At 55.3% G+C, this 13,184-nt stretch overlaps 1 protein-coding gene across 1 annotated transcript in view; it reads right to left on the reverse strand.

The window, feature by feature from the left end:
* Window positions 1-11,378, reverse strand: part of ONECUT1 (one cut homeobox 1) — a 44,183-nt gene extending 32,805 nt beyond the window's left edge. The window contains exon 1 of the mRNA XM_062205950.1: window positions 10,058-11,378. Within this exon, the coding sequence (XP_062061934.1) occupies window positions 10,058-11,162 (1,105 nt within the window). The 5' untranslated portion in view covers window positions 11,163-11,378. The remainder of the gene's footprint in view (window positions 1-10,057) is intronic.
* Between the last annotated feature and the right edge of the window lie 1,806 nt (window positions 11,379-13,184).

The raw sequence follows: 13,184 nt of genomic DNA on the forward strand, positions 1-13,184 counted from the left end.
GGAGTCCCAAAGGACAAATGTGTTGAACCCTCCATCCCCAGTCCTGAGCACAGAGTCTGCTGTAGCAGGTGCTCAAATGAATGAAGAATTTAACCCCTCTTTCCACATCAATGCAATTTCCTCTTTCACTTCCCACACCCTCTCAACAGTTGCTGACATTTTGTTACTGGGTGAGGACTTGCCTAAATGGCAATGCAAAATGTTCTGGGTTGGTTTGTTCCAAATTGAGTTGAAGAATGAGACAAAACCAATCTCTTCCTCTGCAAAATTAAAAGTTAAAAAACTAGCTGCTGCTTACAAAACCATATGTAGTGTATGTAACATCGGAAGCACAGTAACAAAAAGTACCTATGAGGCTGCTGCCCAAGAAAAGAACTAGAAAGTTCGCTGTCTTGTGATGCTACACCTGGTTCTCACCACTGATCTCCGACCTTTCCCTTCCAAAGGTAACTGCTCTCCTGAATTTGTATTATTCTGGTTTTTAAAAAGTAAGTTTTGCACATATCTATGCATCTAAAACAATGAGCTGTTCAGTGCTGCTTGCTTTTGAGCTTCGTAAAAATGGCTTTGCTCTGATGTGGTTTTCTACAGTTTTAACTGAAAAAAAAAAAAGTTCAATATTCTTCCCAAGACTTAGCTATGTCGTGTATAGCTGTGGCTCAATCTTTCCCTCACAGTACACTATTGCACTACATGACTACATCAAGATCTATGTATGCATTCCTTATTAGTGGACATTTAGGCTGTTTCCAGGTGTGTTCTTCTCTAGGAATAATGCTTCTATTTTTAGTCTTTTCACATCTCTAGGAGCACTTGTGAGTTTATCTAAAATACAAGTAGGTACCAGTGAGTAGAACTGATAGATATGTGGAGGTCCAGGGTTATAAGATGAAGCCAACTCAGTTTCTTAAATCAAGTTTGCCAATTTACAAGCCTGGCAGCAGTATGTAAGAGCTCCTAATGGGAGCTCCTAATGGTCCCTATCTTTGCCAACAACTGTGTTACAGGGACACAGGTGCTTCTGTGCCAGAAGGCAGCACGTCTGACTGCACCACCTATGTCCACTTGACCTCCTGAGAGTAGAGCCTGGCCCGCTGAGTCCTGATGTTGGGGACAAAGCTGTAAACTGAGATAAGACACCAGGGCTACATCTGGGCTTCATGAGGATGCGCGGACATCACCGAGGGCCACCACTCACAGAAGGTGTGGCCTGGAAGGGAGCCTCGGGCCAAACCCTTCATTTTCCATTGAAGGAGGCTGGCCCAGAAAGGCTGAATTCCCCGACAAGATCTGAGAGCTAATTACTGCAAGAACCTTCCTCCAGGGCACGGGAATCTTAATCCAGAGGCTTTATTTTCTTAGTAATTTAAGACTGCAATGAGTCAGTAAGTATTCAAACCGACCAACTTATTTTTAGAAGGTGGTTGTTTTACTTAAGTGACTGATGAATTTGCTAACCTTAGCTCCTTTGTTGAGGAAGTAAGTGATCAGGGATAGTATTATTCAAGGGGATAAACAGAGGGAAGATATCACCTCCACAATCATGGTTTCAACTCGCCAATTTAACTGTACTAAAAAGATGCGAGTCTCCCAGGAAACATAATCCCCAATTATCACAAGGGTCACTCTTGTCCTTGGATCATTCTACTGACTTCCTCTGGTCCCTCCCAGGCAAACACTAGGCACCTCCTTTCAAAGTCATTTGTGTGAGGAAGGCAAAAATTCTCCAAGTTTAAATGCATCTGTATGTGGAGACTGGCAGAATAGCCTCAGTGCTCTGGAAGTTTAGAACCGAAGCTGGTTTTTACAACACTGACAAGAGACCGGTTGGTAGCAGAGGTGCCAGGCAGGTGTCAGAGTGTGCATAACAATCGAATGTGGCACAGTCCTGTGCAGGCAGTCTGTCCCGGTCCATCCGGAGCAGTGAGATAGTAACTGGGAGCAGGAGGGCGTTCCTGGGACACAAGGTGGCCTCTGAAACCTGCAGGGGAAATGCTCATTCTGGGGCAGCTCCCTGTAGGAACTCTCTTCCTCCCACACCTGCCCACCTGCCTCCATGCCTTCCATCCCAGAACCCCTTCATCATGAAAACAAACAAACCCTTTTGGTTTAACAGCCTCTGCAGGCTGATCCTGTGAGGCATGCCTCTCTTTAGTGTCAGGCTAAAACTCAGGGGCTGTCAATCTCTGGGGGTTGGGGGTCTCCACCGGGAAAGAACTCTGAGTAATTTTGCCTAGAAATGCTGACCAAATGGTTCTGAAACACTTCAAGTTTTCCTCCTAGCAGTCATTTTAATCAGTACTTCCCCTATTTAATGAGCTTGTAGCACCATTACATAATCACCCAGCTCACTGGATTAATGATGAAAAGAGGAACTGATTTTTCCAGTTGCATCATTTGAAGTAAATGTTAACTTTCTTTCTGAGTCCTTAGTTAACCGCATTAGTGTGACAAATATGTCTTTGTCTAGCATAAGTAATTAGAATTTAATCACTTTAACTGCATCTTAATTACCCCAAATGAATTGAAAGGACATTTAATAGCAAAGATTAAATTGCCTTAATGAACGATTTTTGTGACTCCATCAATACTTGAATCGCCTTAGCCACTCCTCACACGCACTCCAGTCGCGGGACCTGCAGTGCGCACGGAGGTCACTAGGTGGCGTGCTTCCTTCGTTTGTTTATTTAATTCTCCCCATTGATCTGTTTTAGAAGACGACAGGAAAGAAAGCGAAAAGCACACAGTTTATTGTGTTCCTCCGATAACCTCTCTTTGGGACTATGAGATCATCACCAGATGTGAAAACGAAAGTAGTGATTTCAGAAACTGAAGCTGATCCTGGCTACTCTTTAGCATATGCAAAGGAAGATGAGAAACGCGTGGGTGACTGGAAATTCGCAGGGTTTGAGGAAATTGTAAGTTGCCCTCTGGACAACTGCCTCTCTCTGTCTGTCAGTCTCTCTCTCTCTCTCTCTCAACACACACACACACACACACACAGAGTTTTATTCAATTTATTTTTTGTGTGGAGTCCTAAAACATGAGTAATGGGCAAGCTTTGGAATGGTGAGGCAGGCCCTGATGTAGAGCCAAGAAATGTAAGTGCTACCCAAGCCCTGATCAGAACACCAATGCCGGAAAGTCTGGGAGGATCTGGGCTCTTGGGCCCTCCTCCAGGCATGGGTCCCAATGGACCAGCCCTACCCACATCTAATGAGATGTGTCTTGCCCATCAATAATTGTTTAAGTGAACAAATGGAAAGGGAGACTTGGGTTGCACGTCTAGCTCTGTTACATTCCCTCTGGCTGCTTCTTCAAAGGAGAGCAATAAAATAGCTCTCTCATAAGTCTTGAGTAAAAAAGAAATAAGTTTCCATAAGTAACTCCATTTGAGAGCCCCAGAGGCAAGATACACACACATACTCTCTCTCTAATTTCAAGAACTTCATTATGCAGAGATTTTATAAATTTGGTGTTTATCAGACATTTCCACATTTTGGTGCCACTGACCTGGTGGACCCATACTGGTAATAGAAGCCTGGGTTGGAGGGTAAGAAGGTTCCAGGCTTTGAACTGGGAAAGCTGAGCTCAAGGAACCAGTGTTGTCCAGCCGTGTTGCCCAGGCAAACTATTAAACTTCACTGAGGAGAGCGCCAAGGAAAGGAAATGGTAACTTCCATGTAGTCTAGGGGTGCCCCAAACTTTGCTGCACATAAAAATCCCCTTGGAGTTCTTAAAAATCCCCATGCCCAAGACATCGTTTTTTCTTTTTGTCTTCAATGTCTCGAAGACAAGTGATTCCAATGTGTAGGACTTGAGAGCCACTAGTATAGCTGGTGAGTAATTAAATGAGACTATTGATGTTCCTACCACAACATTCAACAGATAAAACATGCACAACAAACTTTTAGCTCCTTCCTAATCGATGGCTGTGACAAATCTGATGAGCTGTACTTTAGGGTCTGGTTCTACTCAGAAGCTACTTCATTACCACATCAAAAGGAGAAGAAAATTTCTAGATTTTGATCCAATTTTATAATAATGTGTTGTTTATTGGGAGGGACATATATAAGCCATTTATATATTGTCATCAAAATCCTCAGGTTGTTCTGTGATTGGTCTAGTCACCTAGCCCAGTCCTATAATCTCAGGGGAAACTAAGTTTTATTAGTATTAGTATTAGCATGCTGTTAGTATTAGCATTTATTAGTACTAGCATGCAGTTATTGCAATAAAAAGCCATAAAATCTTATTGATAAAAGATAAGGTGGCTTTTTCCTCCCAAAGGGGCTTATTCGTCTTATTTAAATAGAGACGTAATGAAAACAACATCAAATGAATATTTGTTGAATATTTTGCTGCAGCCTTAAGAGGGGTGTATCCACTGGCAACAGGACTCCAACAAGATTCTCTTTCTGTTGGTTCCCGAGGTAGGGGGCCGTTCAATTTTGTCAAGAGTGAGGAATCCTTCTGCTGTCGTGAGGACTGAAATGAAACTAGTCATTTCTCATTCCATCCATCAAGGCTCTTTGGTTGAGTTAAAATATCAACTTTAAATATTCCCATATAGACAGTCCACAGAGTACTCAGCTCTGTGGCCTCTAACCATGGAAGCCGAGAGCCTCCTCTTTAATTACTCACCTTTCTTAGACTTGAGGATTTTCTTTCTTAAAAGAAAATCAGGAATACATTTTACCAATATGCCCTGTAAGAACGATTTCCTCTGAGAACTTTGGGTAGCAGTCTCTGTTTGATTAGCTGAATTTGCCAGGAATGTGGAAATGATGACATCAAAACAACCCGAGTAACAACCTCCTTAAAGACCTCGTAGATTAGAGATGACTATAGATTTTCCCCAGCACGGATCAAAGGGACTGAATTGAACGTTTTAGCTTAATGATCCAACCCCTGTCACACCCACAGGGACACCAATTCTGATGCCAGAAGCAGGTGTGCACGTGTACCCGGACGCACACACAAAGCTGCAGTGAAGGGACCGAAAGATCACTCATCTGATCGACGCGGTTTGATATTTTCTCATTTGTCTGATGAGCTTGTGAATATCACACATAAGTTTCTGAATATCTGCGGTGAATTTTCGTCTTCTCACTGCAGCTTAGCCAGAGTATCCTAGCCGCCAGGAACTGGGCTGGGCGACTCCGCTGCGGCGCCCTGTCCAGGGTCCTGACGCCCAGCCTGGAGCCCCAGGCTCGGCCGCCTCCCCTTGCTTTCTCACCCACCGCACCCGGAAGGAAACAAAGGCTTCCAAGCTCAAGGCCTCGGGGCTGCCTCCCGACTCCTGTCAGTTAGCTGGAAGGGGAAACCACGAAACAAAGGAGCCACTAATCCTTCAGCCCCAACCTCTGACTTCACACTGCCAGGGTCACCTTCTCTACACTGACCCTGCTTTTCTCTAACAACAAGAAGCCAGCAAAAGTACAATTCGGACAGACAATCCAAAAGCACGTCTCGTTTGCGGAGGTTAGAGTTGGGGTGTACTTTGTGGGGACGGAAATGTTACCTCCATCAGTAGAAGTAACATCCAGGCATCAGTAGGGACCTCAACAGTGCCTCTGGATCTCCTCTTCCTTCCCCAGACCCTGTTGCTATCAAAACGGTCGTCGTCTTGAAAATCACTGGGACTGCCGGGTTCTAAAAACAAAGACGCAGTCGGATTCCTCTCTTGCAGCGGGCTAAACAGGCACTCGCTTGGCGCCGGGCCTCGCGGCCTGCAGGGGGCGCAAGCGGCTTCCACCGCGCATCCAGTTCGCTTGCCCAGAGCAGGTGAACTCAAAGAGAGGGAATCGGGGCGCACGAATCCAGCTCCCTTTGGCGCACAGAGGGATCAAGACCTGAAGAGAAAGACAGACGCTCTCTGGGCTTTAGAGAGCAAGAAAGACGCGCCCATGAGTCGCTTTGCTGCTACAACACAGCTGTGCTATTGTCATCACCGTCCGACCCAAGCGTCGGTGGCAGCCGGGGATAGCTGAGCTGGGTTTCCAGTGAACGCCGTGCCCTGGGCTGGAGGGGTGGCTCGGGCTCCTGGCATCGCTCTCCAAAGCACTCAGGGCTACACCTGCTGGTGGGACAGCCAGATACCTCCTCAACAGGCCATGGAGTTTATTGTCTCTGGCGTTGTCCTAGCTGTGCCAACACCAAGGTCAACAAACAAAAGCCATCGGGCCTCCTTGGGGGGGGGGTGTCAACAGGGGACCCCTCTACACACACACACACACACACATACATGCACACCAGCCCCACAAGCAGGTTTCCCCCATCCAGTCTTCACCCCATGCCACCACCTTCCCGGCCTCGGTGGGTTTGTGCTCCTTAGTGGGCACTGCACAGAAAGTATTGTCCCACACCCTCAAAGGGGAAGACACGGACTGTGAGAAAGATGCTTGGCTTTCTGGAGACTGTCCCCAAGAGCCATACCTTTTGGTTTTGAAAAGGGCTGGTGTGTGTGTGTGTGTGTGACCCTGTGGACTACCCCAGTGCACTGCCACCATTCGGCCCAGCAGGCTCTTGGATTGCTCGGTCTCTTCCCGACCAACACTGGGAGGAGACCATCCCAGGCTTTCGAAAGAGGCGCACCCCTAAGGCAGCCCCCTTGGCCCCCGGGCTTGGAGGCCGACACGGTCGGGCGCACCCCACCGGCCCTTTGTTTACGAGGACGGCGGCGGTGAGCAGCTGCGCGACTCCGAATATGTGGCGCCTGGACGCCAAGCGCGGGGACAGCAGAGCGCCTGGCGCCCTCTCCTCCCACTCTTTGGGCCCCCGCAGTCCTGCTGGCTCCCGCGTCCCATACGCCCAGTGCTGGCTTCTCTCCCCACCCAGGAGTCTTCGCAGAGTGAGGAAGTACTGTTCTATGGCCCAGCATGGCACTCCTGCAGGGGACAGCTGAAATGTCACCCGCTGGGATAAACATTAACAAAAAGCAAATGGACTTGCTCGGGGCCAGTTATCAATCAGCGAGGCCGCAAGGCCACTCAAGGCAAACATGGCCCAGGTTGGGTCGGGCAGGACTTTCTCAGGACTGCCTCCCCTCTCTCCCAAGCCCAGGGTCTGCTGCAGGTCGTGCTGGAGGCAAACACCAGACGGGTAGGGGGTGTAGGCCCCAGCGCTGGAGGCCCAGCTGGGCACCCCTCACCCCTACGCAGTTTGGAGGTGTCCTGTTCTCCAAGTTGGGCAAAATCAGAGTGGCCCAGCACCCACCCCCCGCCTGAACCTCCAGCCTGCGCGCTGCTGCCTTGGGAATCTGCCGTGGTGGGTGGGTGAGCGTCGCAGCCTCTTCTGCGCTGGCAGTTACCGCAGAAGCCTTCTGGAATCTTTAATTGGAAACTAATCTCTTGATAGGCGCCCACGTCAGAGGCGGGGCACCTACCCGCACAGCCCAGCTCAGTCCCCCACCCTACCTGGGACCAGGAGCAGTTCGCTCTGTAAATGGGGTGATGGGGGCAGCAGCAAGGATTACATGGAGGGAACATATTGATTTTTTTTTTTAAAAAAAGGTAGTTAATTGGATGAGTTTCCTCCTCTCGCCCATCTTCCATCAGCCTGTAATTTCGGGAGGGGAAGGCGTCTCCCCAAACACTCTGTGGCACGGGGACACAGACAGGGACCTGGAGAAGCCATGCTCCCACCTCTGTGAGCACTGACCCCTACGGACGTGCACATGGACATTTGCCCCAGCAAAGTTGCAAGGGGCACCTTGACAAGTGGGAGCTGGGGGCAGGGGTGGGTGGGTGGGTGGAGCAGGCACTAAGGTGCTGCAGCCAAGGCCAAGGTGTCCTGCAACAACTCAGGGACTGCACTGATCATTTGGAGGGCTCAGAAAAACGACTTCACTTTTTTTTTTTTTTTTTAAGACAATGTTAAGGAGAAACTTAGAAGGAAATGGTGGTTTTTGTAGCTGCGGGATTGCTCCAGGTTCCTTGCATGAGGCCCTGATGGACACAGGGCATGCTCGTCCCAGCCCTCTGCGCTGAAAATCAAAGAAACACAACTGAAAAGAGACGACGTCCCAGCCAGGTCTCAGAGTTCCCGCTTTTTCGAGGAAAAGACCACGTGCCTGGGCCGAGGGCAGCACGGCTGGCCATCAGGCGCCGCTGGGGGCTGTGGAAGTGGCCCCTCTCGCGACCTCTTGGGTCCCCAGAGCAGTTACCCAACACCCAGCTCTTAGGCAGACTTTGGGCAGCTCCCCTCCAGCGGGGTCCCTGAAGCTCGGGTCTCCAAGCTTGGAGGTCAGAGGGTGCCAGGCAGGGTTTCCAAGGCTTGAGGGCAGTGTCTGAACAGAACCCGGTAGTCTGTAGACAGCAGAAGGCAGTGGGGCAAGGAGGCTCCCTGAAGTTGGGATCAAGTGGCTCCATGGGGTGCAGGCTACCCGTCACCAGGTCAACCTCCTTGCCACATTTCTCGGGGATTGCTTGGGTAAAAAAGAAGTCGGAGGAGAAGCAGCTTCTATGCCTGAGCCTCTCCCGAACCTCGGCGGCCTGGGGTATCTCGGTCAGCGCCTACCCCCATGCCTCTGCAGCCCGGGCGCCGGCAGCATTAGGACTTTTCTCGCGGCAATAGAGTTCGGAGCTGGGCTGGAAGCCCTGGCAAGACACAGGCCCCAGGCCCCAAGGAGCGCTTCGGGTCGCACCGGGCTCTAAGCGCCGGTTCCCGGGCACCGGCCTCCCGCCTGGCTTCTCATTGGCAGGCACGGAGTGGGGGAGGGGGCTCCGGCCTCGCGCTTTGATTTTAGACTGTGAAACGGCTCAGTGCCCCCGGCTCAGGGCGGATTGACTGCCTCTCGTTCTCCAGGGACGAATTAATGGAGAACGATCAGTTAATTAACAAACCCTCATTCCGGCTTTTGCCTTTCTCTTCGCTGAGGCTCAGGCATGGGCGCCCAGTTGAGATGAGGATGGGGTCGGGGGGAGCAGACCCCCGGAGTCACTCAACTTGGCAAGCTCCGCACGGGTCCCAGGAAACCCAGTCCGCCCTCCGCTGCACTCGGCTCTATCTCCCGTTAGGTCCTCCACCCTCAGTGGGTCACGGAATCCGCCTGAAATCCCCGGCGCTGCTCAGGCTGGCCTCAGCCCTCCCACGGGCCCGTAGGCCGTCTGGGGAGCCCGGCGCAGTGTCTGCACAGCGCCGTGGGTGCCTTCCCGCGGCAGGCTCAGGGTTTGGGCGCGAGCCCTCGGCTTGGCTTTCAGACTTGGAGGTCATTTACACACCCCCACCTTCCTGCTCCGGGATCCAGATGGGGGAAGAAAAAAATCACAAAGAGGAATAAAACGAAATGCACAGTCCTAAGCGAGTGGGCAGCGAAGGCGGTCCCTGCGTTGGCTGGCAGCTCTCTTATCGCTCTGCCGCCTGCGCCGGACTTCGGCACTGCCTGCCTGGTCCCTTCTCCGCACAACCCGTTCCACTCGCGGAGTGCATGGTAACAGGCAGCGTCCGTGACACCTCCCCCCTCCCCTGCTGCCCCCGCGGCTTCGGAACGTTTGCCCAAACTTTGAGAGTGTGGCTCCCCGGAGCATGCCAGCGCCCATGAAAAGAGCTCAGGAGGTGGTCAACGCAGCGAGTTCAGCCAAACCCAGACGGGTAGTCCCGGCACACTGCTGCCCAGGGCCGGACGTGTGCCAGGGAGCAGAGGCCCGGTAGCAGCCGTACGCAGTTCCACGCACGCGTCGCTTCCCTCTTCCCGAACCCCGAGCGCTCAACCGAGAAGCGGCGCACAGACAGCGCTTGTCGCCGGGTGCGCGGACTTCTCTGAGCCCCCGGCTGTGCGCCCTGCCGGGCACAAATGCGTTCCTGCAGTCACCGAGGCCGCGCCGCTGGGCTCCCAGAGCCTTCCAAAGCCCAAGGCGCAGAGAACTGGAGGAGGCAGGCGGTCTGCTCCCGCAGCCGCACGCGGGCCCCTTCGAGCCCGTGAACCTCCAACTGGAGGAAAGGGGGAGGCAAGATGAAATGCGCCTGGCCCTCTCTCCTTCCCTCCCTCCCTTGGTCCCTTGGGCTGCCTGGTCCCCGGCATCCCCGCGTGCGCCCAGCTTCAGGGCTGGCTCACCTGCTAAGCGGAGCGCGGACATGCGCTGGAACTCCGGCTCCTGCAGCCACTTCCACATCCTCCGGAAGGTCTCCCGACCGGACTTGAGTTTGCTCCAGGGTTTGGGGTTGCGCAGCAAGTCCGAGAGGGTCCCCTGGGAGCGGCAGAGCACCCTCTGCGCGAAGATGGCCTGCGGGATGCTGTAGCGCTTGAGCTCGGTGGTGATGCGCTGCGCCACCTCTTTGGTATTGATCTCTTCCATCTGCCCTGAATTACTTCCATTGCTGACCTGCGCGCCGGTCACCGAAGGGTTGGGCTCCCGGGCCGTGCCCAGGAGCTGTCCGTGGCCCTGGGCGTTCAGGTGGGCGTGGGGGTGGTGCGGAGGAAGGCCGTTGATGGGCACCATGCCGGCCGAGGTGGGCGTGAGGTGCTGCTCCCCGTGGCGGCCAAGCATGGCCGGGTGGTGGGCTTCAAAACCGTTGGGGGTGAGCATCTTGTCGGCGGGCATGGCGGCGCCAGGGTGGGCGTAGTGGGGGAGCCCTTGCTGGGAGTTGTGGATGCCGCCCAGACCGGAGCCGGAGAGGGGCGAGAGGCTCTGGCCCATGCTGGCCACGTCCTTGTGGTAGGGGGTATAGAGATTATTCATGGAGGCCAGCCCGCGCTCGTCCCGCATGAGCGTGAAGCTACCGCTCACGTTGCCCGCCAGGCGCTGGTGGTGGTGCGGGTGGTGGTGGTGGTGGTGGTGGTGGTGATGGTGGGGGAACTTGTCCGAGACGGTGGAGATGGGCGGCAGCGGCTGCAGAGGGGTTAAGGTGGTGTAGGTGGTGGGCATGCTCATACCTGGGGGAGTCTCGCAGGCCATGGTCATGGTGGGGTGCAGGGGGCCGGCCAGGCTGTGCTCGGGGGCCCGGTGGTGGTGGTGATAGTCGCCGCCGCCGCCGCCGCCGTCCAGCAGGGACGCCATGCCCATGGAGCGCGGGTGCGCGGGGGGCAGGTGGCTGCCGCGGTGTGCCACGGAGCTGCGCGCGTGGGGGCTGCCGCCCAGCAGGTCGGCCGGGGCGGGCACCGGCTCATGGCTCACCGCGTGCAGCTCGCCGATCGCCTCCATGGTCAGCTGCGCGTTCATCGTGATCCGGGCGAACGGGCGGCGGACACCACATCGATGTGGTCGGGCAGAGGCGGCGAGGGGCGCACGGAGTCCGGTCTTCACATCGGCTGCCGGCGAATGTTGCTTCCTGCCTTCCTCTCGTTGTGGGCTCTGTGTCTCTGTGCGTGTGTGCGTGCGTGTGTGTGTGTGTCTCGCCTTCCTTCTTGCCCCCACCTTCCCCTCTGCGTCCTCAGCTTTTTTTTTTTTTTTAATATTAATTTCCAAAAAAACGATCCGCGCGGTTGGGAGAGCGCGGTGCCCCCTAGCCCTCCCGCCCTCAGCCCCCTCTCGCCCCTCTCAGAATTGTGAGGCCCCTGGCTCCCCTGACGCGGCCCGCGCGCCCGCCGCGGCTGCTGCCTGCCCTCGCCGCTCGCCAGCTCGAGCCATGGCTCGGTTACTGCTGCAGACTCTCTCTGGCCGCGGTTCGCTCGCTGCCCGCCGCCGCCGCCGCCGCCGCTGCCGCCGCCGTGGCCGCCGCCGCCGCCGCCACCGCGGCCCGCCCTCACGCCCGCCGGGCGCAGGGCGCATGCGCGCGGCTCGGCCCCGCCCCCTCGGTCCCCGCGCGCCCGGGCCCGTGACGTCCCCGTGCAAATGAAGGAGGGGGCCGTGCGCCTCCCCGGCGGCACCGGATGGCCTGGGAGCTGCGGGCACGTGCAAAAGACAGCGCGGAGGCGACCTGGTGCTGCCGCCACAGTCTCGGGAGACTCGTGGCCCGCTCGTCCCCCTTGGCGCGCGGGTGGGCTGGCGCCGGTGCCCGGTTCCCACCGCGGTGGGCGCGCCCTGCCTGGAAAGCCGTCGCCCCCTCTCTCTCCTCGGTGCAGGTGACCCGCAGACCGGGGGACTGCGTCCTCACCCCATCTGCCTGGCCAGTGAGGCTTCGTTTCCCGGCGCGCTGCCGAGGGTCCGCACTCCCCCCACCCTTAAATGGTCCAGCTATCTTAAAGGCCCCGAGGCAGCTTGGTGGCCGCTGACCTGGCACCCTCCGTCCTCCTGGCCACCCTTCCTCATCCGCGCCCTAGGCAGAGGATCGCTCAGAGCCGAGGTCCCGATCTGGGCCATACCTCGCTGTCCCCGGCCGCCTGGGTCCGTCTCCCGCTCAGCTTCTAATTAAGGCTGTGCGCCCGCTTCGCCGATGACTCGGCGCGTGGCGGGTGTGGGGAGGGGAGCGAGCGCCCCGGTGGGTTTCCACGTTAACTTCCGGGTGCCCACGGCCCTCCTGGAGCAGTATCCAGAGACCGCTGCCCGGCCAGTCCTGCGGCAGGCAGGGTGGACGCAGGCATGCGGGTCTCCGTTCTGCCCACGAGGGAACCTTCTTCCCGGCGTCCCCGAGAGAAGCCTCCAGCTTTGAAAAATCAATTCAGCTTTGAGCGTAATTGCGCCCTTCCCATAGTCACGTTCCAGTCCGGGATCGAACCTGGCTGGTCTTGGGCCTGGTGGGGACGCGTGGGGAGGCCCCGGGAGTGGCACTTACACCCGGCCGCCACATGCCGCGCGGCTTCCTTTCATTGACGAAAGAAAGGGGAAAAAATCCGTAACAAAAGGCAGAGCCGTGTCTGCTTAGGTGCTTTCATCCGTCAGAGAAAGGACAGATGTGCCCATTGTCCAGCCCTTGGCAGTTACAGCCGGGTCAGTGCTGAGCCTCAGCCCCCCGGGCGACCAGTGGTCACAATGGGGACAGCCTCTCAGAGTCTGGGTATCCTGGACCCAGAGGTGGAACAGGAAGTGTGTGGCCTGTATTGGGCCCATCACAGACTGTTGATTTGTTTGTTGAGGCACTGAGCTGGAGCCCACCTGCCGTGTCTCTACTGCAAATGCTCCCAGCACCCCCAGCAGAGGCCAGGTCTGGCATAGCTGGTTGTGGTGGCCCTTGGGTCCTCAGGACAAAGGCTTGAGCTCAACAACCCCTGGGGGCAGGTCCCCATCAGCTAAGGCAGGAGCAATGTCATGAGCCAGGGAGGTCAAGGTGAGTGGGTATTGTCACGAGGACATCCTTGAAAGTGG

Source organism: Lepus europaeus, chromosome 11 (genome assembly GCF_033115175.1).
Source record: "Lepus europaeus isolate LE1 chromosome 11, mLepTim1.pri, whole genome shotgun sequence".
Classification (NCBI taxonomy): domain Eukaryota; kingdom Metazoa; phylum Chordata; class Mammalia; order Lagomorpha; family Leporidae; genus Lepus; species Lepus europaeus.